Source organism: Melampsora larici-populina (assembly GCF_000204055.1).
Source record: "Melampsora larici-populina 98AG31 unplaced genomic scaffold MELLAscaffold_49, whole genome shotgun sequence".
In the NCBI taxonomy this organism is placed as follows: domain Eukaryota; kingdom Fungi; phylum Basidiomycota; class Pucciniomycetes; order Pucciniales; family Melampsoraceae; genus Melampsora; species Melampsora laricis-populina.
Genome location: NW_006768813.1, coordinates 322606 through 347354, shown reverse-complemented (window position 1 = coordinate 347354; position 24749 = coordinate 322606). Strand labels below are relative to the sequence as shown.

The 24749-nt window shown below is 41.8% G+C and overlaps 4 protein-coding genes across 4 annotated transcripts; 1 reads left to right on the top strand and 3 right to left on the bottom strand.

Annotated features, from left to right (window-relative positions):
- Nucleotides 1-9926: 9926 nt before the first annotated feature.
- MELLADRAFT_72986 (uncharacterized protein) lies at nucleotides 9927-11744 on the bottom strand (the record flags this gene model as incomplete). The annotated part of the gene is made up of 3 exons (XM_007415196.1): nucleotides 9927-10348; nucleotides 10451-11335; nucleotides 11407-11744. 2 exons carry the CDS (start codon nucleotides 11500-11502, stop codon nucleotides 10553-10555), a joined length of 879 nt encoding a protein of 292 aa, XP_007415258.1.
- Nucleotides 11745-12423: 679 nt separating this feature from the next.
- Nucleotides 12424-14602, bottom strand: MELLADRAFT_45128 (uncharacterized protein; the record flags this gene model as incomplete). The annotated part of the gene is made up of 6 exons (XM_007415195.1): nucleotides 12424-12632; nucleotides 12705-12911; nucleotides 12974-13268; nucleotides 13375-13546; nucleotides 13620-14053; nucleotides 14149-14602. Coding segments are annotated over 6 exons (1584 nt in total), but the record flags the coding sequence as incomplete, so codon positions are not given.
- A 1412-nt stretch (nucleotides 14603-16014) lies between these two features.
- Nucleotides 16015-17462, bottom strand: MELLADRAFT_110984 (uncharacterized protein; the record flags this gene model as incomplete). The annotated part of the gene is made up of 3 exons (XM_007415194.1): nucleotides 16015-16293; nucleotides 16564-16599; nucleotides 17286-17462. 3 exons carry the CDS (start codon nucleotides 17460-17462, stop codon nucleotides 16015-16017), a joined length of 492 nt encoding a protein of 163 aa, XP_007415256.1.
- Nucleotides 17463-18350: 888 nt separating this feature from the next.
- On the top strand, nucleotides 18351-24281 carry MELLADRAFT_117797 (uncharacterized protein; the record flags this gene model as incomplete). The annotated part of the gene is made up of 4 exons (XM_007415266.1): nucleotides 18351-18378; nucleotides 18769-19076; nucleotides 20257-21548; nucleotides 21620-24281. The coding sequence occupies 4 exons, from the start codon at nucleotides 18351-18353 to the stop codon at nucleotides 23901-23903; spliced, it is 3912 nt and encodes a 1303-aa protein (XP_007415328.1).
- Between the last annotated feature and the right edge of the window lie 468 nt (nucleotides 24282-24749).

Sequence of the window (24749 nt, the reverse complement as noted above, 5' to 3'; positions counted from 1 at the left end):
TGAGTATCTAGGACTTTTAATCTCTAAGAACAAGATTAGGATGGATCCCACGAAGGTCAAAGCCGTATCTGAATGGCCTGCACCTACAAATGTCTCAGAACTCCAACAATTTATTGGATTTGCCAATTTTTACAGAAGGTTCATTGACCAATTCTCCAAGACAACACGCCCACTGCACAACCTCACACACAATAAAACACCTTTCATATGGGACTCTCAGTGTGATAAAGCATTTCAAGGCTTGAAGAAACTATTCACATCAGCCCCGATATTGAAAATTGCAGATCCATATAAACCCTTTGTGTTAGAATGTGATTGCTCCGATTTTGCACTAGGAGCAGTACTGTCTCAACGATGCAACGAGGACGGTGAAATGCACCCAGTGGCGTATCTGTCAAGATCTCTAGTACAGGCTGAACATAACTACGAGATTTTTGATAAAGAATTACTGGCGATAGTGGCATCATTTAAGGAATGGTGTCACTATCTCGAAGGCAATCCACACCGCCTTGATGTTATAGTCTATACAGATCATTGTAACTTAGAGAGCTTTATGACAACAAAGCAACTAACCCGTCGCCAAGCCCGATGGGCCAAGACTCTAGGATGTTTCAATTTCCAAATCAAGTTTCAACCAGGAAAACAAGCGACAAAGCCTGATGCCTTATTCAGACGACCCGACCTAGCACCCAACATTGAAGACAAACTTACCATAGGACAGCTTCTCAGACCGGACAACATAGGTCCCGATACGTTCACATCTGACTTATCTACCCTGGAATCTTTTTTCGACGACGAATCAATCGAATTAGAGAACACCAATCATTGGTTTGAGGTCGATGTCCTAGGCATTTCAGAGAATACAACATCAGAACCAATCTTGAATGACAAAGAAATCATTACACTTATTAGAGAATCAACTACTAAAAGCCCAAGACTCATGGAAATCATAGAAGCAGTGAAGAACCCCATATCAAAGCGACTGCGCGACACATTCTCAAGATACAAAGTCAAGGACGGAGTAGTGTTCAATGGCAACAGAATTGAAGTTCCAGAAGATGACAACATCAAGTTCCAAATACTACGTAGCCGTCACGATAATATGCTAGCCGGACACCCAGGCCGATCAAAAACGCTCGGGTTAATACATAGGTGCTTCTACTGGCCATCACAAAAAGCATATGTCAACCGCTACGTTGACGGATGTGATTCATGTTTGAGAACAAAAACCACGACCACAAAACCCTTTGGAACACTTGAGCCTCTGCCAATACCAACTGGCCCTTGGACAGATATCAGTTACGACCTGATTACGGGATTGCCAACATCAAACGGCAACGACACCATCCTGACGGTAGTAGACAGACTCACGAAAATGAGCCACTTCATTCCGTGCAGGGAAACTATGTCGGCAGAAGACCTTGCTGACCTCATGATCAACTTCGTGTGGAAGCTACATGGTACCCCAATGACCATTACGTCGGACAGAGGAAGTATTTTCATTTCTCAATTAACTCAAGAACTCAACTCAAGACTAGGAATCCGATTACACCCATCAACAGCGTACCATCCACGAACAGACGGTCAAACAGAAATAGTCAATAAAGTCATTGAACAGTACATTAGACATTTCGCTACTTATCAACAAGACAACTGGGACAAACTACTACCCATCGCCGAATTTGCATACAACAACAAAGACCACACATCAACGGGAGTTTCACCATTTATGGCGAACTACGGTTTTGAGCCTAATTTTAATGGCATACCGTCGACCGAACAATTCCTACCGGTGGTAGAAGATAGGTTAAAGGTTTTAGCAAACGTTGAAGAAGAACTAACTGAATGTTTAATGATTGCGCAGGAAGATATGAAAAAACAATTTGATAAAGGAGTACGACCAACACCTGATTGGAAAGTCGGGGATCAAGTGTGGTTAAATAGTAAGAACATATCAACCACAAGGCCGAGCCCCAAGTTGGACCATAAATGGCTAGGTCCCTTCAATATTTCAAACAAAATATCAAGATCAGCGTACAAATTAGACTTACCAATCTCCATGAAGGGAGTGCATCCAGTTTTCCATGTATCTTTACTCAGGAAACACGACCCAGATAGCATCAACAAGAGAAGACAACCCGAACCCCAACCACTCGAGATTCAAGATAATGAAGAATGGGAAGTTGCTGAAATCTTAGACAGCCGCAAGAGATATAATAAAATTGAATATTTAGTTTTGTGGAAAGGATTCACATCAGAACACAATTCATGGGAGCCAAGCATTAACTTAACTAACAGCAAGATTTTAGTAGATGACTTTGATAAGAGATTCCCAGACGCAACAACAAGACACAGAAGGACACGGCAAAAAAAGTGAGAGGGTAAGCTTTTTCCCACTGGGTTTTTTAATGCTACCCGGGGAAGAACGCAAAACTTTCAAGAGGGAGTTTGGGCGTAAAAGGGGGGATACTGTTATGATCTCATCTATGTAACAGGTAGTGAAAGGTTGATTACACATGTCACACATCAGATACCACTTTGTAGAATCTCCACGTTGTACACGTTGCTCTTTTTCCCTTATCCGACAATCTGCATACAAAGAACAGAACCTGGTGAAGAACACTTATAACCCTCGTCCCAAGACCCCAACACCAGTCCTAACACGCAGCAAAGGTGAGCAAAGCTATGCAATATCTTCTGGGCTCTCACTTTTGCAGTATTTGAATCAGCCCTGACAACTTACTTGTGCGCAAAACATTCACCCCAAAAGACTAAAAAGTCTCAATCTAGCACTAATCAGTGTCTAGGCATGATTCATCTTGAGTATCTGTGTTTAAAGCGTTGTAGATGCTGTCTATCCTTTTGAGGCCTGAGTCGCAAAGGCACTCAAGATCCTCAAATAAGCTAGCCCTCAAGTGGATGCAAAGACTTGGTGACCCACCAGAGAATAACTTGGTCCATATATTCAATTTCTGATTCAAGATGGAGCTGTCCAGATTGACTTCAGTTTGCAAGATTTCTCCTGTCTTGCAGAAGGGGAATAGGGCTAAGCTCCTGTAAACTCCTTTGTTGATAAATGAAAAAAATAGATCTATTTCAGACAAGTAGCAAGACTTCTGACTTCTTGTGAGCATGCCATTGCAACTGAAACTGTAGAAGATTCAATTGATTCTAACAGTGGCAAGATTTTGATAGGTTCAATCATACAACCAACAAAGATTGAAGATTAGCAAGTAGTCCTGATCTGACAATGACAAAGTTGATTTAAATCAGATATTAAAGGAGTTAAATTATTATGTTGAATCAACATTTCAATTGAATCATAAGACTTATAATATGAATCAAGACAGATAATTCTGAGGATAGAATGTTTTGAAAGTTTGAAGAGTACTTTGATGATATTCTGAGGTTGAAGACCATGTACTTTTGGATGGTTTGGAAAATAAATGTGATTGATAATTCGCTTGGTGATACAAAAAACAGCTAAACTATCTGAGTTTGTTGGAAGATTCTACATCTTGTTTGATTAATTTGATTTTACATGCTCCTGAAGAATAATGATTTACTTTCCTTTTCCACTCAAAGGTTAAATTGAAGTCAGTTTAGTTGGGATTTTGGACCATTGTTCAGCTATTTGCATAGTGATTGATTGATCATAAGGGCCAGATAGATGCACTTGCAATAAAGTCTCTGGAAAGACCTAAGTCCTACAAAAGCCAATTTTAAATATCAGCTCATGACCATACAAAAGGCATAGTAGAAGACTGACATGACATGACCAAGCATTTCAATTTGTTTTGAGATTAGCAACACACACCAAGCATGGAAGCAAAGAGCACACAAATTTAATAGGTTATCTTACTGATGGTGAAGTGGGATGATGAAGTGGGTGCAAATCTAAGATACTCAAATTAATATCACTTCTGGACTGCCAGATCAGGTGAGTGGCGGAAATATCAAAATTCAGGAGGATGAATGATATCACAGATTTGATCCAAGTTAACATCTTCACTCCATATTGATCAAAATCAAAGCCAATACTTGTCTAGGAGTATCCAAATCTTTTGTTGTTTCCTTGGTACCTTGTTTCATTGCACTCAGAGGACACAAATTCCTTTCAGAAAATTGGACAAGTAAACAATGCTGATTGCAAAGCTTGATTAATTATTGGAAAGGATAATACTTGTGATCAATCAACAAAAGTTGAAGTGAGAAGACATTCACAGCCCCCAATCACAAGTCACTGGCAGGCCAGTGCCTCCCACCGACCCTAGCAAGTTATGAGAAAGTTATGAAATGGATACCAAATGGATAACATCCATCAATTGAGAATTTGTTGAGAAGTGGTTGGGAGACCACCAAACACCATGTCCGGGTAGTGTTTGCTCGTCGACGAGCGCGCACGACTTCCCTTTCTGCCTCAAAGGGAGTTGGTGTGCGCTCGTCGACTAGCAAAGCCTACACAGACACGGTGAAAATTGAGATGATGTCATACAGCATCATAAACCTGTACAAAGCTGCTCCTGTATTTCCCCACCAAGAATATATAGTTTATTAACCTTTGTGACATAAATTGACTGAGTTATTGAGGTTTGAAAAAAAAATCACGGACAAAAAATACTATTTTTGTACTATACCTAAGAATTGATTCTGGAATATCTCCCAGCTTTGTCAATATACATACACAAAAAAATTGATATTCCTTTTGAAAACATGTTTCTCCACATTTTTGTCCCCTAAAGCCTTCCTGTATGGGCAGTATTTCTACATGTAATTCCTGAATGTGTCTGCAAGTTTGATTTTCTGAAGTTCTTTGCCCTGATAAAAATTTTGAGGGAACATATTGCCAAAATCATTCTGAATTTGATTGATATACATGTAGATGGTATTTGACAAAAATCTCTGCCATAAACTTTGCCATATTCTGCCTAGAAACAAAGAATCAATCAAATTATTCACTGCTTGTGTACACACCACAATTACATATAGAAATACTGCCCACACAGGAAGGCTTTAGGGGACAAAAATGTGGAGAAACATGTTTTCAAAAGGAATATCAATTTTTTTGTGTATGTATATTGACGAAGCTGGAAGATATTCCAGAATCAATTCTTAGGTATAGTACAAAAATAGTATTTTTTGTCCGTGATTTTTTTTTCAAACCTCAATAACTCAGTCAATTTATGTCACAAAGGTTAATAAACTAAATATTCTTGGTGGGGAAATACAGGAGCAGGTTTGTACAGGGTTATGATGCTGTATGACATCATCTCAATTTTGGTGGTATGACATATTTTGCTGGTAACTGACCCAAAACATCCTGATAGCAGATGGATGTTATGCTGAAAACAAATTGAAGTTTTGTTGAAAACATTTTGGAGACATCGGATGTACTGGCCTGCCAGTGACCAGTAGTTGGGGGCTGTGATTAGCTGACAACACTGAAGGCCATGGGAGGTTATAACATATGGACAGTAGAGAAAAGGAATAAAGAAGACACTGCTGAGAAAAAGAGGATACCAATGGGTGATGTCAAATATCAAAAAAACTGAAAAAGATATAATTGATGATGGCATGAATTGGAATTTGGGGAGAATGACTATCATAAATCACCTCAGACTGTCAATGTTGATTTGAGGTGAAGCGGTAGTAAATATTGAATGTCCAATCAAATTTAGGGTTGACTATAGGTTATGCAGAGAATGGTGGTACAGAAATATCATAGTGGATAATAAGTTGACGCCCATTGGAATAGAAGAGATTGATGAATCGGAATACAGAGAAGCTAAAAGTGTTATGAGCCTTATATGTAGTTATGCTTATACTGTGCGTGGCTCATATCTTGTACTGGATGCACGGGGACTGTGTTTCCCTTTTCCTCACGCTACAATCTCAGTTATACGCCAGTGATCTGATCTCTGGTCTACGCCCTGAAGACCATAACAAAAAGTATGAAATACAGGTGAAATCAATTTGCTAGCAATAGGACAGAAAGTTTGACAATGAGGGGATAACCAAGTTCATGGACTAGGTAATGAGAAGAGTATATGTTTAGATAAATTTATCAGCAATATTCAACACAGTGCTAGAGGGCTTCATTTGGTGAAAATTTCATATTGCCAGTGTTGATATTGTGTAAATGTGGACAAACAAAAGTGTGGTTAAAGTAATTCAAAACATCTGTTGAGGGGAAAATGGAATGGTGAGTAGAGGGGAAAGCAGTTGACAGAAGGGTCAAGAGAAGTGAATCAATAATTGTACATGAAAGGGATACTTATGGTGGAGATGAAGTACAGAATAGTAGAGGGGTTATTGATATAGCACTATCCTTCCAGGATGTAGCATTATCTCCAATAGAAGTTAAAAGGAAGGACTTGATACTGTTCAAATGCAGTAATGAGCATGATGAGTTAGGAAAGATGCTGGTTGATGAAAAGACAAGTGTGGATTGATGAGTATGATTAATTGGGAAGGTGACAGTTTGATGTCCAACAAATTTGGAATAATGATAAGATATGCCAAGAAATGTAGTAACCAAGAGGCAGACAATAGACTATGAATAGAGAACAATGTGTTGGAGAATAATTCCAATACCCACACACCTTGTAAGCAAAACATTATGTCTAATGACTCTTGATGGCTGAAATAAGAGGTGTGTGATTGGTAGATATAGACTTGTAAACACTTGCTTCTAAGCAAGAGCTCAGCTGTTATGTTTCTAGCCGCAAGGCTAAGCCACAAGCACTGACTTTTTGCTCAAGGGCAGGGTTTACAAATTTACATTCATTTAATATGTCTTGTGCAGGTAGGCTATTTTAGAGAAAAATGCAGAGAGGCATATTAAAGAAAGGAACCTTAAATTTAACATATCTGTATATCAATAAAGATTCAAAGAATTCAAGATAGTCTTAAGTATAGTACAAAAATCATATTTTTGATCTGTTTTTTTTCAACCTCCATAACTACAGCCATTTAAATATCACTTGTTGCACATTTTTGAAAGGAAAAAGTTTGTGAACTTGGGATCTAAGTTTTAACCAGTTAAAGCCTGAAAGTTGCCTGTATTTCCTTGCATTACAGCCAATTTCAAAGTTTTATCAAATAAAACTCAGGTTTCATTTTTTGTTTTTCAAAAAGGGAGGACAAGCAATATTGGAATAGCTGTAAGTCAATTTACATGATGAAGGTCATAAACTATACATTCTTGGGGGAAAATACAGGAGTAGGTTTCTACTGATCTATGATGTCATATGAGACCATCTCAATTTTGGTGGTGTTATGTCTTTTTTCAGTAACTGACACATAACATATTGATAGCAGACACATACAACCATTTGATTATATGTTGGACATTGGAAAAAATGAAAATGTTCACATGCCGGTTTCTAAGTTGATTTAAAATTTAAATACATCAAAGACTGTATTGTTTGGTTTTCAGTTGTCAACTTTGAAGTTTAATATTCTTTAAGGTATGTAGTGCAAAACTGGGTTATTCTTTCTGAAAGTCCAACATACAATAATGAAATGGTTGTAAAGCTTAACAAAGCAAATACTTCATTTGTGGTGAAACATAAGAACCCACTAAGAACTGGTAAACTGTGAAGAAGCTTTTAATGGATTGTCTGTGTCATAGCCAACACCTTAAATTGGGTTTGGAGCTGTTATCAGGCCCCTGGTATGCTTCTATAAGGGGTACTGATCTTGAAATGTGACTTTTGAGCTCCTGCCAACACTGGGTCAGCTGAGCTAGCCGGAGCTGAAGCGCAGCTGAGCGCAGCGGTTTTTATCACTAGCTGCGCTCATTGGGAGCGTAGCTCTTTAGGAAAGTATACCATCACACTACAGGGCCTTGGGAAAAGTCATTTTTTTCAAATAGCTACGCTCCGGCAAGCGTAACACCGTTACCCGGCACCGTTAGCTCCTGTGCTGGGGTCAGAGCCCAATTGGATATGACACAGATATGACACAGCATTATGCGTGATGTTATATCCAGATTTGGCACTTATGTGCCACCCACGCTAATCAATCATGAACCAACACTACTTACCCCAATTTGGACACAACATCAATGTATTAGGCCATGCTACTCTAGCTTGAAATGATTCTGCTGTAATTTCTCAACCCCTTACTGAAATTTCTTTACGCGTTCATTCATAAACTTGATGGCCAAGCAGACACTGGATTGTGGCACTCGACATTGTGTGTATTTGATGGTACTCAAGGTATGGGGATTCTATACTGTCTTTTCCAACCAATTCCCAATTATCTTTTATTCATCTTCCTCATTGCTTCATCCCTACCACTTACTGCTTCATCTTACTTTTCCTCATAGAACTATTGAGATGCTTGTGTCTTCTCGATTAAGGTTGAGAGAAGGCGTAGACCTTGGAATAGGCTTCAAAGACGTTGTGAAGGTCTTCAAAATGATGGGAATTCCAAAGAGTTAATTCTCAATGTTTTTTTAACTTGTGTGTTTCCTTTGAATTCAACTTTACAATTTTATTTCTTTATTCTCTTTATAAATTTCTCTACTATCATTAAGTACTGTTTTCAAAAATTCTTCTTATATTTTTTCTCTTTTGATGATGATTAAGCTACGGGTTTTGCGGTGGAGCTGTAGCTGTAACACGCAGCGGAGCGTGCCTCCCAAACAAGTGAACGCAGCTGTGAACGCTTGTAGCGCAGCTCTTTGGAGCTGCGCTACGGGTTTTTGGTCTATAGATAGTGTATAAAACAGCTGTGTTAACGCGGTGACGAGAAAGTTAGCCTTAAAAACAGCTGCGCCCGCGGTTAACTGCTTGTAGCGTGTTGCAGCGCAGCTGACCCAGTGTTGCTCCTGCAGAGACACAACACATGGGCTTATGTACATTCTTGCATGATTTCTGCTGGGTTCTGCCCATTTCAGAGTTTCTAAAACCTTGATACAGCTGATTAGAAATATTAAACTTGTCCTAAAGCTATGGGTAAAGCCAGGGAGGAGCTCCCACGGAAGCTCAAAAGACACATTTTCAGATCAGTACCCCTTATAGGAGTATACCGGGGTCCTGTGTTATCACATACACAGTGTAAAAACTCAAGGGGCAGGTTGACATGCTCACACAAAAGACATCTTGTAGAGATTGGATACAAGCTTTAAATGATCTTAAGCACCAGGTACAGACAGCCCTTCTTGAGTTCCTCAGGTGGTGAGACCATTAGACATAGGAAGTCTGATATCCTTTCCTGAGATCAAAGGGGTGCTGGAATCTCACCAAAGTATGACAAAGAAACTGAATGAAACCTTTTTAATTTTTTTTTTCAAACCTCTCCGTGTGTGCACCTCAACATGCCATAGTAAAATGGACACTGTGATATATGTAACCTTGTTGTCTGATCAGGCCCTTGGTTGCTCTTTGATAAGTATAAGTATAACAAGAACAATCAAAATATCTTGACATGACAAGGTGTACCAAAAGTATTTCTTGTACAAGAGAAACCAAGAATAAATTTGTGATGTTAAACTTCTTACCTTTACTCCTCTTCAGTAGGTCTAAGACTTGTTAAGCTCATAAGGGGGTGCAAATGTAATGTAAGCTTTAGACTCTTTTAAATTCTTTTGCAAGCACTTGATGATCATTGACAAAGGTTTTTGATTTATACTCAAACACCACATTTACAGTTTTTGTCACTTGATGTATATATGTGAAGTTAGCTGACACAAGATCAGCCCAGAGAACCAAACCTTTGTTTTTTGATTACTGGTTAGTTGTGGTTTATGTAAGAGACAATAGGTTTTTAAAGCAGGACACCTTTTGTATCACTTTTACAAAGATTTTCTTTGACAAAAAACTTGCCCAAAATTTTGAAAAATACCCAAAAACCATCCAAACTTGACACCTCCTAATAACAGAATGATCTTTACCAAACTAGACCTTTATGACCGCCAGGACTGGTGAGATACTCTTAGCTAATGAATCTCAAGTTCAAAATGACAATCTCAAACAAAAAAACACAAGACAATGTACTGATTTACTAATTTAATCACATAATCGATTCACCCAACAACCCATAATTTTAAACACAAAACAAGACCCCAATAAGAGAGAAAAAAAAGAGATAAATAAATGCAAAGAACCTTTTTTTCTTTTGATAAATCAACTTTGACCTCCTACACATAGCATAAAGTTTTGAGTAATTTGAAACATGAGATTTTCAAAACATGATTCTGTATAGTACGGATTTTCTTGATAAATCTTCAAACACCAAAAAAGATTAACTAAGTCTGATTTTTTTTTGACATACAATCAATAATGTAAACCAAATACCACCCAACCAAAAAGAAAAAACTATAAATATCTATTACAGCATACTGTTACCTAATTTTAACGGTGAAAATCATTGTAAGAGCTCAATGGCTAATATACATATACGATGATCACAAACGTAATTTTCGAAGACCAATGTGACAAACTTGTCTTAAAAGATAAGGCCTGGTCTTAATGCTCTTGTCGTCCAGGCCAATTACATAATCCAGTCATTCGACCTCTTTGTGAGAGCAATGAAAATATAAACTTCAATTTTCAGGTTTACTCTCCTTATCCCCTTCCGCCGAAGGGTCTTCAGCGTTGTCAGGCGGAAGTGAACTACTTGGATTACTAGATGATATGCGTTTTAGTATACCAAGTTTTGACCGCTTCTTGGTTTTTTTAGGTCCTCCTCGGTTAGGTCGAGCCATGTGATCTGCAAATCTAATGGATTGTGACGGTGATGAAGATCTAGTAGATGCATGCCCACTCCTTATCGCACTCAACCCCGACCGAGGATGATGATCTTTCACGTTATGGAATCCGATAGTGCGAGCAGGATGATGGGACGCTCGACGAGCTGCACTTGGCTCCGGGCGCGAAATATCGTCTACACTAGCCAGTTTTGATCCCGAGTGGGCAGATTTGCCGTGAAGAATCTGAGTTCGGCGCAATGAATGCCGAGTAGAACGAGGTCGGGCTGAGTTGGTACTATGCGCACGAGATGAGGTCCCTCGGGATCGCTGTGTGGATGAGTGTACGGACTGGCTGTCGATTTCTTCTTCCCATTCATCATCATCAGGGGCTGGGTCCCCAGAATGAACGGAAGCTGATCGAGAGGAAGACGACCTCGGTCGAACAGATTCCGCTGGATGTTCCTCTTGTTGATCGTGGGAAGCCGCATCACGTGGTAGCAATGTTTCATCCACGACAATTGTATCATTGACCACGGCGACTGAAGGACCTTGAGATCGAGATGCAGGAGAATCTGAGCAATCTTGAGGAATAGATAATACATGGACATTTTCTCCATTATTGGATTCAACAACAATCTATAAAAAGGAAGAATCAATCTCAAATTACGTCCTGAAAAGATAAAAAACAGAGGCATCTGGGGACAGACCTTGTGGCCTTCGATCCAGGACTGTTGATCATCTGGTGCCTCTGCGCTGAGGGTTTGAGAAGAGGATGGATTGATAGTGTCGCCCGGTTGAAGCATAGACCTCGGCGTTTCTGGCACATCGTGAGCTTTTGATGCGTCATCTTGCTGAAAAGATCTGGGCCCCTGACCCGGCCCTGGTAGGACTGAACCCTCGCCTTTGTGATGCTTTCCAAGACCGCCTTTCACGATCCTTTTGAATGCTTCAAGCCGACGGGAAGGAGCAGAAACACCGTCACGTTCGACGGCATTCAATTCAGCCTTGAGTCTTCCGGCTGGGACAAAGACTAGCCCCAACTCAGGATCTTTTTTGGCTTTTTCAACTGCCGCCGTTGACGGATCTACGTCTCTGACCTCCACCTCATCACCGTCTCCCCTCTCAATGATGATCTAAAAGTATGGAGCATTGTCAGTATGCTTGGTGAGAATGACAGAGAGAGCAAAGCAAAAGCATCGTACATGGCGACCGGACCGGTAAATCATCTCCTCGCCCTTCTGAGGTACGTCGCGTCGCTCTTTTCTACACCAGTCATCTCTGCGTAATTTTTCTTGTTTACGCGCTTGCTCCTCTTGCTCGGTGCGCCGGTTAGCTTTGAAGAGACTCGAAGTGCGCGCCAAAGAAAGATTGGCAAGATTACCAAGGCCGTGTGGGGACGATGAAAGAGTATGGGTGTGAGGAGGGCGTTGAACTGGCTCTGGTGGCGGAGGTTCGGAATGGTAAGAGGGCCGTGGGGAAGATACAGCGCGTTCCAAGGGATCGATGGTTGGACTCGAGGGGTTCAAAGGCTGGGCAAGGTTGACCTGCGGGGTTCCGATCTGCTTTTCGAGATCCGTGTCATTATTAAGAAGTGTTGGAGGGGTCTCCCCGGGCATTGACACCCGCTGCCCATTGGCATCTACGATATCACCATCGGCATTACGGTCAACGCGTTTAACCCGATTAAGCCAACTGGGTTCATTTCCAGACGCTTGTGTCCAAGTGCGAGAAATTGAATGAACTCTTGACGAGACGTTGCGACCCAAGGTAAAGAAAGGGATCGACAGACCGTGTATCAATACGGAAAAGAGGACGAAGAGATACGTCAGAGGTTGAACTGTGAGAGCAACGGTGTCAAGACTGTTCTGGGGAGGTATGTTGGGCGTTGGGAGTTTGGTCACAGCCAATGTGGAAATGAATATCGCTCCAACCCCTGGCGTAGGAAGAGATATGATGAGATTAGTTATTGCAATCGGCGCGTCAAGAGCAGAAGAAAGATACTGACCAATTGGGCCGAAGTGGCCACTGAAGATTGCTTCACGCCCCGTCTTGAGGTCAGGAATCAATTTTTGTAGTAAGAGCATCGCTGGAAGTCGCCGGAGGACAATTATTGAGAAAGCCAAGATTACGATCCTCCAGGGGACTAGTGTGAGTGAAGGGTCATTCCATTCCTTGAACGGGATTGTAGCGCCTACATAGATGAATGTAGCACCTGAGGAGAATCGTTGAGTATTGGAGATGAGGTATGGTGATTGTGAAGTCAAAAAAACATACTGTTGATGAGCAAATCAATGATGCTGGAGAAGTTGGAGGCTTCGATGGATTCCGTAAACCAATCATCCCAAGCAAAAGCTGCGCCACAGGCGAAGGCAGCGAGTAAATCATCCGAGCCCACCAGCGTCGTGAGGCCGGTGGTGAGTAAGCTGAGGGCGACATACATGGCGACCATCGATTCACGATCGATGTACGAGCGCCTCTTACAAAACTTGAGAGTCTTCCTCGCGATGATACCGATGACCGCGCCAATTGCAGTGCCGAGTACGATCTGATAGAGGATCACCAAAAGAATCTAGATCGATGGAAGAAGCCCAAAGTTGAGGATCAGTCAGGTGATCTATGATGAAGCTTTGAAGCCTGAAAACTAAGATGAGTCATTATCACGGTATGTAACTGACCCATTCGCCAACAACCTTGCCCAAAGAATAATCACCTCTTAGGGCGATAAAGAGGGCCAAGAAGAGAAAGGGGAACGCGGCACCGTCGTTACAGCCCGATTCCGCTTGTAGCAGATGACGAAGATGAGCTGGAACGTGTTTTTGAGCGTATTTGCCTTTACCGACCACAGATCTAAGTCAAAGAGGACCCACGTCAGAAGATTTTTGATCAAAAGGATTAATGTAAAGAGAGATCCAATATTTACGCAGCAAGAATAGGATCTGTAGGCGTGCAAGCCGCGGCGACCAATAGAGAGCTGAGGAAATCGAGTCCAGGAATGAGGACATAAATCAATAAGCCACAAACCATCCACCCGATCAACATCAACGGACCGAGCAAAACAGCGAGCGAACGCCAGTGACGAAGCACATAAGCCTTGGGTAATTCCACGCCGACCGCAAACACGCTGAGTGAGATGACGATCCGAGTAAGCTCGAGGGTGAGATGATCGAACTCTTTACCGCCACCCCAAGAGCGTGGATCGAATAAACCGAGGGCCAATGGACCGAGAATGATTCCAAAGACCACTGCAATGATTGCTTCACCAACATAAAGTTTTTCTTTCACGAATGCTGAGAAGAGACCGAAGAAGACAATAAAAGCCGGAATAAGAGTAAGAGCTAAATGGATGGGAGTAGCCTATTGAAGGTCAAAAGAAAAGCAAAAGGAGAGGTATGTTAAGATGGTCAGTCAAAGTGATGTTTGAATGATGAAGAGACAAAGTCTTGACTGACCTCAGTGACGACCCTATAGAGTTCATGACGAGCCTCATGGATGTCACCATCACCAGATCCAAGACTATTACGAGCGACATCGGTGTCAAGAGCGATGTTGTGAGGTGAATTGAAGATTGCAGAGAAGTTGCGGTGCTCTTTACGTTTGACTATGTTGGCAAAGTAAGGATTGAATCGAGGCAAGTTGATGGAAGATGAGATGGTTGGGTTAGGTAGGATGAAGAGGTAAAGAGGTAAAGAGAGTAATAGTAACGAATTGAACAGCATGATGATTGAAACTTCAGTAATAGCATATATAGGGGTTAATTTAAGTGTGTTGTGTGATATCAATCCAATCAAATCAAATCGTGCTAAAATGGTTGAAACACTCCTTGACAAGACTTCCTTTAAGTTGTTTCTTTGAATCTGTGTGAGTTTTTTGGCGGCGATCTTCTGACTGAAGTTGAGATTGGCAATCTGACAGCTTTAAGAAATTCAAGAATCAAGACGAGTTGAGTAAAGAGTTCTTGAGGAAATGAAACGACCGGACTTTCGATTAAGCAAAGTTGAAATACGACTTCGTTGGTTAGTACACTTATTAAAAGACGCAATAGGATATTTTATTATTTGAAGTTGTAGATTTTGAAAAAGTAAAGGGCATGAGAAGTTATTATATTTAAAAGTGAGAAGTTCATTAAAAACTACAATCCGTTAATCCAAGACCACTTAAATTATAAAAATACACATTTACAATCAAAATCAATTACAAAACCCTTGGCAACCTCACAGCTGACTGAACTCATCAAGCTCTAAAAAATCGATTTTACGTTGTAATAGTAAAGATGATGATGGTGATGATGATCAGATGTTCAAGAGGACAATGGCAATATTAATATTTATCTATATCCGTCAACTGATTGAGGGAGGTGCGCTTGGTAGCGGTTTATCTGGTAGATTGACGATGAACCGGAGCATCTCAAATCATGATAGCGCTTCGTTTACGTAAAAGTCTTCATCATCACTTTAATCAATCACGGGATTTTACGAAACGAAGACCGGAAGAGACCGAGCGTCAGGATCACTAGTGCTCATAACCAAGCTTGGCTCATGACCCACCTCAGGCTTGTTGACTTAAATCATCTCGTCATTCATCAGTCATCGATCTCAACAATCTGCCAATGGGGTTTCCAAATGGACTCATTTCACCCACGCTCCAAGTGATCTGAGCACCGCTTTATCTGACCATCACAACGTTCAAAGCTATCATCTTCATGTATGCTTCGCCTACATTTTTAACCTCCTCAATCAGACCATGCACGGAAAACCGCTGGTTGGTTGTATCAGCTCGAGTCAGTTACCCACCGGAAACTGCAAGCTTGAGACCCAAGTTTATCTACCAATATCAATGTTAAGCGCGAGGATGATTCCATGCAAGGAATATAGTAAACGGCTCGCCCACTGAACCTGTTTGGAAGATATTCATCCGCGTATTCTCCAGACTGGCGTCGAAATTGAATGTTGGACAGAATCCTTTCTTGGTTTAATAGAAAGAATATAAACTCTTCACAATCATACTTGCTGGATCTTGTATATACGAAAGCTTTTTCAAGTCTCCAGCAAATCGGTAAGTTGACCTAGAAAGGAATCAAGGAATTGTGGGTGAGGAGATAGAAAGATGTAAGACTAATAACTTTACCATTTATGAACTAGACAAAAAAACGTGATCCCCTGCTATTTCTACGTACGTGTTGAGACTCAGAGCTCTCAGTACATGTGCTCGCCGCTCAAAGGAAAAGATTACATTCCAATCTCTCTTGCTGTAAAGTCTTACAACCATGTTTCAATTCTTGAGATGTCCTTTTTATTCTTTGATCCTTTTTCAACTTTTCATTCGACCCTATTTGGTGATGACAATGGTATGGCTTCTTCAGCTCCAAAACATTGTCCTTCCTCATGTTCACATCCGTGAACCAGAGCCATATACCTTCCTGACACCTCAGACTTACTATCAGTTTTATAGAAGTCTTCTTCTGGTGGCAAAGGTCTTATTGTGAAGTAGGATGATTTCCGAGCCATGGATAATTCCTCGCAATGCAGTGCGTTTGCTTGGGAATCAAACCGGAATTTTTCTATCCTACTATTTAGCCATAGCAATTTGGTAAGGTTCTATATAATCCTTAGTACTGGCTTTAGTACCAGCTCAAAATAAGCCCCGTCAACCGCAGGCAGAGATGAGTGGCACGTATATGTGAAAAGGTGATAAATAAGGAATAAGATACACCAAGATGCTCTGAAGGATGCCGGAGATATCCAAACGATCAGATGACAGAAAAAGTGACAAAATAATGGATCTTAAGCTAAGAACACGCATACAACAAACACATTAACTGATCAGCGCTGTTATCTCAACACACGCGTCACCAAAGATCACCTTACCAAGAGTGCAGTTCCAATCTTCAAATCCTTCAAAACCTAATTACAGGTTATGAAAACACGTCACAATTCTTTGAAACATGGACGCGATCAATCAATCAGTTTAGAAGAATGAGGCTGTGAGAGGCTATGTCGAAGGGGGATAACGGGTACTTCAGTGAGACTTGTGTGGATTTGTGGAGTCAGATGCGGGTATGAATGTGTCATGAAAATAATTGGAAACAATTAGACTTCCTACACCGCCGATCCTTTGGCTACTATGATAGTATCATGTATGTTTTGTTGAATTGGGATTCGGACCTGCGAATGCCCGCAGTGGATAAGGTATACAAATATCAACAATAGGGAATGGTGCTTTTGAGAATAGGTAATGACTTTGGATGTAGCGGTATCCTGAGTTCTATGGTTTCCTAAGCCCTGGTGCTTCAACATATATGCGAGCATCGTAGATGGTTTTAATCCTTCGGTCTACCTCATCGGTGGATTTTGCAGAAGTTAGGAAGCGGTAGCAATTATTTGTGAGCAGTGCACAGCCTCTCTCGCAAGCTTGCTCGCCGAGAGTGACGAGGCAGTCAAGGTATCTATGGAAGTAGCACTCGGGGTTCGGTGGCCACCAGTGAATGAGGAAAACGGATTGGCTGTCCAAGTCAAACATCTGTTTTCCTTTCGTCTTGAAAAGCACATCTTTCTGTTTTTGATCAAAGATATTTCTGCTGCAGACAGACATCTTGGACTGTCTCCTTCACTCGTATCCAAGCGTCTCGGGAGGCTGAAGTCCTCAGTGCCGGCTGCTCAGCCTCCACCATTTGTTCAACCCTAACAAACATCCGGCCCTCTCTTGAGATACTTAATGTGTTTTCCCATATGATTGATGAGAGAGTGGATGAAAGGGTAACTCTCATGGTTCTGACTGATAATTAGAAAGTCTACTTAGCCAAGAATTTGGTTTGTAATTGACAGAGACCACAAAAGAAAGCAGGAAATGCCCGGGATCCACTTAAAGTTATGAGACTAGAGTTGGGTTAAATCATTGTCTATGCGAACAAGTCCCTCAATCTGGCTATGCCTCAACCGGACCCTCCACCTCAGCATGTTGGAAGTCGAACGTGACCAGGAGACGAAACCCTTGGGATTCATTCACACGAGGTTCATGTCCTTCATCTCCATTTAAGTAGATTTAAGTACTGCGCAAAACTATCCAAGCGCCCGATGTATATAGGCGGCAGGCCGATATTTCCTTGATGGGTTTGCGCATGAGAATTTGATCATCACTCCACCGGTGAAGCGATTCTTTGCTGTGAGGAAGGTTCGAAACAGGCCTCAGAGCCGGATGGCAATATTATGTTCTCACAGATTATGAAACCATCTACGTTGATCCGTTCGCGCTGCACATCGATGCCTGCTACATATTCCGCGAGCCCAAAAGCAGGATAAATTGACTCTCACATTTGACCATTTAATTTCTCTTACATGCTACGGATGATGGAAAAAAGAACCTGAAGAGAACGTTTTGATGTTCTCCAAGACTTTGTCTTGATCTCTGTACTCGAACAGAATCAAGACTCGAAACCAGTGGAAAAACCTCAAACGATGATCCCCGTAAAAGTTGATTAAAAAAGGCCTCAAAACATGCCGCACAATGCTTGAGTTGAGATTCACTTGGGAGTCAGAGTCACATCTGATTAAAAGGATTGTTTCAACGATTTTTAAAATCTACAGATAGGCAAACCAATATATAGATGAAATTCAAGATACCCAAATCGAAAACCATCGTCTTGTTACGAACCGCAATGTTCTTCAAAAGGAATCATCGAGGCTGTGAGTTCGAGACAAGTGTCTAGGGAGATCCCAAAGCGCCCAAAAGTCAAGCTCGGAACGCGAGAAAAAAAAAGAGATTCAAAATACATGTACATAAAAAATTCAAGTTTGAGATCAAGATGAAGTAGTGTGTTGGATTTCTAACCAAGTATGAGACACACTCTGTATCCTTGTGTCAATCACGGGGAAAGGATCAGTGAGAGATAGGAAAGATGGCAAAGAGAGATTGCGGGAGGAAAGAAAAAGTGAATTGATTGGCCACTGAAGCAGAATTCGTCGACCATACACTCCTTTTTATTATTATCACAAGTCACTTCATCTATAGCTTCATCCTAAGTCGACATTGAGTCTTTGTTCCAAGAAGCTTCTTTGCTATAATTTGATCTATAGGTGGGGTATTGTTGTTTAGTGAAGGAATTAAGATGTTAATCTCTGAGCACCCCAGTGGACGAATCATGAATGCCAACATGGATGACCCAAGCCAGTCATCAAAACATCAACGTTCAGGCTCAGCATCGATGATCTTGCAAGGTAGAGAAAAGTATGGATTACAAGAAAACAGAAGCACTTCATCAATCATCAATTATCGTGGCGCGAGTCATCATCTTATGTCATCAACAAGTGGATCAATTGGAAGACATTCTGGTGTGATGTATCCATATGAAAAACCATCGAATTCAAATGGACCATCTAAGCAGGTAAGAACTCTATGATATCCTAACATCAATCCTAATCATCATATCATATCCTTCAATACGATCCAAGATCGATATTCTTAAATTCCTCATTCCACATCCTACAAACTGCAACCTCATGATGGACTCTATGCTACTCTATCTCTACCTTGCTAATGCACTCAAACTTGTATACGAGAGTGTGTGTGTGTGCGTGCGTGCGTGAGGCAAGAGTGGTTGGTGGTTGGTGGTGGAGTGTCATGACGACCCCACCAAATCCAACGACCGGCTTAGATGAGATGAGATAAAAGTGGATGAATGATCACTCATCACCATCGCAACCGATCATGATTTTAATTCATCACAAGATGACTTTCACTTAAACTTCAATTTGATTTGATTTGATTTCTTTTCTTTCATCTCGATCACTTACACACTTCTCGATCACTATCACACTATCACCATCTTCACTATCACCATTATTACAATCAATCATCTCGACTACATATCAAGTAAAGACTTTAAAAGTGTTTTCTTCTTCTCCTATGAATCATGACATGGATTCTAAATGTTGATGAGTTGGCTGATAAGTTGATGATTAAAGAGATGGCTAGATTGATGACCATTTGAATACAAGATAGTTTGACTAGATCTTGAAGATTTATCTTCAAACAAACTAGCATAGCATAGCAAAGCACTCAAAGCAAAGCACTCAAAGCACTTTATATTTCGACTTTGATTCAGCTTTCTTTTAACTTCTTAAACACTAACCAATCACTCATCGATACCTATCATCAATCCATCAATCCATCAAACAGAACACTCAAGTCTTGAGACTAGAACGAACCGCATACCCAATCCACTACTACACCTATAAACCAGAAGTTTTCTCTAGTCTGCTTCTCTGAACTCTCCAAACCTGGCATGAGATTTTGATTAGATTTCATTTCTTCCTAACTACCTTTCCTTTCACATCTGATTGCGATCCTATGTAAGAGACTTTCTTTTTTGAACTTGATTTGAAATCCAATTCATTTGACATCTCATTTCATTTTTTCATCTTCACCCTTGTTTCATGATCTTCTTCTGCATCGTTTTACAAATTATAGTTGACATCCAATCTAATCTTGAGAAGAATAAGAAACTAATCAAACCATTCTTGTTAATTAACGTTCTCTTTCTTGCTTGCTTGCTTCATCCACAGCTTACAACAACAAAGGTGATTAGTGATCAAAATCAACTCATCAACAAGTTTGATAAATTCTATCAGCATTCTAGTTATAGTAGACCCACATCGACCAGCTCGATCAAAGTCACTACTAGACATCCGCAATCATTAATCAGAACTACTGGGATTACCAAACCCATTTACAACAACCATCATCCTCATTCACAAGAGAAAGCGACAGCTTCATCACAGTCTTCTAGCTTCTCACGTTCTTCTCTTGATCGGAATTCATTCATTCCCACACCCATTCGACACCAATCACACCCGTATCTTTCTCGTCATTCTACTACGTCCTCGGCATTCCAACCGGACTCAATTTCCTCTTCTTTACCTCGATCGAACACTTCTTCCCATCACCAAGAATCTCACCCGTTCTCAAACCCAAATACAACTCGATTTCATTCTCATTCTACCAATAGGATCACCACCTTTCCTTCTCCTACCACTCAACAAACACTTCCTCCAAGTTCATCATCATCATCCTCTTTTCGTACTGTTAACCATTTGCAATCATCTCAATCTCCTATTGGCTCATCTTCATCGACCAAACTTGTAGCCTCCAGACCCAACTCCTCTCATCATTCTTCTCTGTTTCCTACACCAATGTCTACTAACATCATCAATCTAAACAACGCGAACAAGCTGCACTCTCATTTCTCATCACCACCTAATCGTCTAGCAAACTCTCCGCCTTCCCCACACCAACAGCAAAAGCATTACCAAATGTCACCTCCCTTTGCGCCATCGTCTCATCAACAACAACCTCACTCTCTTCAGCATCATCACCCTGGCCCTACGCTCCCTCCACTCAGACCAATCCACTCTTCTCAGGCAGCCAATCCCCAACCTCGGCATCTACTTCCTTCACCTTCCAATTCATCTCGACATCACTCTCAATCGATCTCACCTGTCGTTCCTCCTCGGCTCCCTCCTCCAAACTCTCTCGAGGATCCCTCTTACCAGGCCAGCTCATCTTCCCGGCGTCGAAGCTCTCTGGTTCCCTGGGCTCGATCTAATCAATCTGAAGATGTCGGCTCTCATCCTCAAGCTCGACATGGACCCTCGCATGATCCTCCTACCTCACAGGCTCTCAAACGAACCGCGAGCCGCGCGGAGCTGGATAGGCCTCAAACAAATCTCGGCCCTCCCCCTCCTCTGCCTGCACCTTTCGATCAACGCCGTTCACCACACACCCATCAAAAATCTACCTCCCAAGCTGACTTTAGTGACCCTAATCAGTCTGCTTCGTCTAACAACCGAGCTCCCACGTTTGTTCAATGCTTATCTGACTGATTTTTCCCACACATGAAATTGATACCTGGCTCGTCTCTTTTTACAGGATGGAAGAAGAGATGGAAGCAACAGACGAAGTATCTGTCAAACCCGAATATCTGACTCCACATCTACCTCCTCAGCCACTTCCTGCTCCCTTGGGCATTGTACAGCGCACGTCTTCTCACCATTCGGACGTCTCCAGCTGCCGATCTTCTATCACGCCCGATCCTGAAGGCTACGCTGCTCGCGGGTGGCATGGATCTCATCAGCCGGATCAGCATCAACCCACCAGTAACCTTGCCAAGAAGAGGCGCGTGACGATCACAGATGACCGTCTATCTCGACGAAACCACGACAGTCAATCACCGCACACTCTCGCCCCTTTGACGATCTCCACTTCCCCTCCCCAACCTCGGTCAAATAGCTCGACGAATGGCCATGGCGGATCTAATAACAATGATCCTGTCAGCCCCTTAGTGATCGGTTTCACTCAGCCGCACAATGCTGACGCTATGCAACAGATGGCTAATACGATCAAGTTGAGAGACGAACAAAAGCGCTTGATCGAACAACGTCGGAATTCGTTTGCTGGTCCTGCCTCGAATGCATTTCCTGGATCGCTTACGCTACCGGCTCGCTCATCTGGAACTGGTATGCCACCACCCGCTAACCATCCTCACATTCATGGTCGCAGTCCGCCAGGTGGTTCTCACGCAAGGTCGGGTAGTCATCGGGGATCGATCTCAAAGACGACTTCACACCCGTCTAATGGGCACGCCAAAACGCTCAGCAATTCATCTGTCGCCCATCATCACCATCACCATCATCATCCGAGTCATCCACCAGTCATCAATCTCAAACCGATAAGCGAAGCAGCTCATCCTAAACCACAACAGTCGCAGTCACAGCGTCCTTACATAAGTGGACCGCAAACCTCTTCCTGTTACAGCCCTACCTATGAGAACGACCCTTGTGTGGATCCATCCGCTGAAAGTCCCAACTCGACAATTGCAAGTCGACGAGGACAAGTGGCTCGCGAGAAAGTCAAGAACTTGGCTATTACACCACACGCCTTCAGACCTCATGTCATGCTCCAGCCGTCTATCAAGTCAGCTCCGATACGCAGTGGCTTCTTACAGGCTACAGCTCCCAATGGTGATGTGGTGAAAACTCCTTTGATTGCGCGCACCAATCTAGCCAGTAGTACAAATGGTGTTCAACAACACAACACCTCTCAACACCAACAAAATTCGCAGCATACCTCATCAGCTCACCCCCTTCGATCTTCGCATGGGCCTTCTAGTCATCATCAATCCAATCCTCAGAGCGGTCAGAATGGAGCTCCACCGGATGGCCTTGGTCGTCGGATGACAATGCATTCTGGTGTCCCTTTGCAGGTTCCCACTTTGACTCATGTCCCAATGTTTAACTCGAAGAGCAATAGCAATTCAAACCACGGGCGTGTCAATGGTCATGTCTCCTCGTATGGCAACTCTGTGAATCTAATGGCAGGACCTCGAACTGCAATGCCAAGCTTTGGAGGTCCAAGCATGCAACAGCAACTCGAGTCATCTAGGCTTCGCGGAGGTGGTGGTAGTAGTCATGGTGCAGTTCATTCGCCAGCTTATCATCCTTACCCTCAACCCAATTCCCACTCACATCAATCGCCTCCAGAACCACATCCCTCGAGTCAACAAACCCGACCTTCGATTGGTTCTCATAGTTCGGGTCCTACTAGCAACAGTAGCAATCAGATTCCACCGAAACAAATGTTTTTGCAATTGTTCGACACATTTTATGATTCATTGGCTGACTCGCGAATTCTGCAATCCAATCTCGAAGAACAGATTCGAAGATCTGCACAGTTGCTTGGACTCCTTCAACAGTCGTCTACGGTTTTCGAGAAAATGCTGGATGAGAGGGTGGGCGCTGTGCAAGCTGAGTATACTCGAGACCTGCAAATTCTTGAGTCGCGTCTAGATCGATTGGAGGCGGAGAAAGAAAGACGAGGAGATGATGAAGGGGAGAGAAGAGAGGAAGCAGATCTTGAAGTGTCGAAGCAAGTCAATTCGCAACCACCAGTGGATCAAGCTGGTGGTGCTGGTACTGCTACAACGGCTGGAGCTAGGCTAGAGAGACTGGAGCGGGAAATTCCGGTATTGAGAAAGGATGGAGCTGATAAGTCGAATCAAACCTCAACACCATACTATTATTCAAATAGTCGAAGTGGATTTGTTCGGCAATCACCACTACCGCCACAACCAACAGACGAAAACACTTCTGGACAAAAGCCAACGTCCTCTGAATCAACAAGACCTACGGCTGATCAAACGGACGAAGCTACTTGAACATTTCTCTTTTTATGATCTATACATTCACTTTGGCCTTTGAAAGATTTCTATTTTTCTATTTTTTTTCTTTTTTGTATAAGATGTTGATTTTTTAGATTCTTTAGAGTCGGATTGCTTTTTCAGACCAAATGACATGTTCTTTTTTTTCCTATCTTTGACTTTGTGCAAATTCTTGCTTAAATATATATTGTGTTTTTTTTCCCTCATATTTCGAATCATAATTGAGGTGGGGAATGGATTGATGGATTGATTAGTGCTGCATTTTGTTTATGGTTTATTTGTTCTCGTTTTGTTTATGATTTTTTATATGGAGGGTTTTGTGTGTGTGTGTGGTAAAAGAGATGAATGATGATTTGATATTTGGTTTTTGACTTGAGCTTTTGATTTGTGATTCTACTTTTTTGGTTTTGGATTTGGTGCATCAGATGGGATGGGTTTAGAGTTAATTATGATTATATTGGACAGATGATGATTTTTTCATTTGAGTGAGAGAAGAAGGAAAGCAGAGACGAAAAATGTGAGTGCGGGTGTTGAGATTGAAATTTATATCAAATGAGCAAGTGAAAAATTCATGAGGTCTAAGTAGATTTGTTAGGTCCGGATTAATGGTGAAATTGCCAAGTTGTAGACTACCTGTCGTGATTTGTTATATTGATATGTGACTTCCTCAGGGCCCGTTCGGATCGTTTTCAGATATTATCTGACCTGAAAACGAAATTTCGATTTGCCCCTATCTCAAGGGGCACATCGACATTGTCGTATTTCGGACATGGAAGTTACCGAACAGCAAACCAAAAGAAATCCCCCGACATCTGTTGACCTCGTGATGATCATATCGCTGTT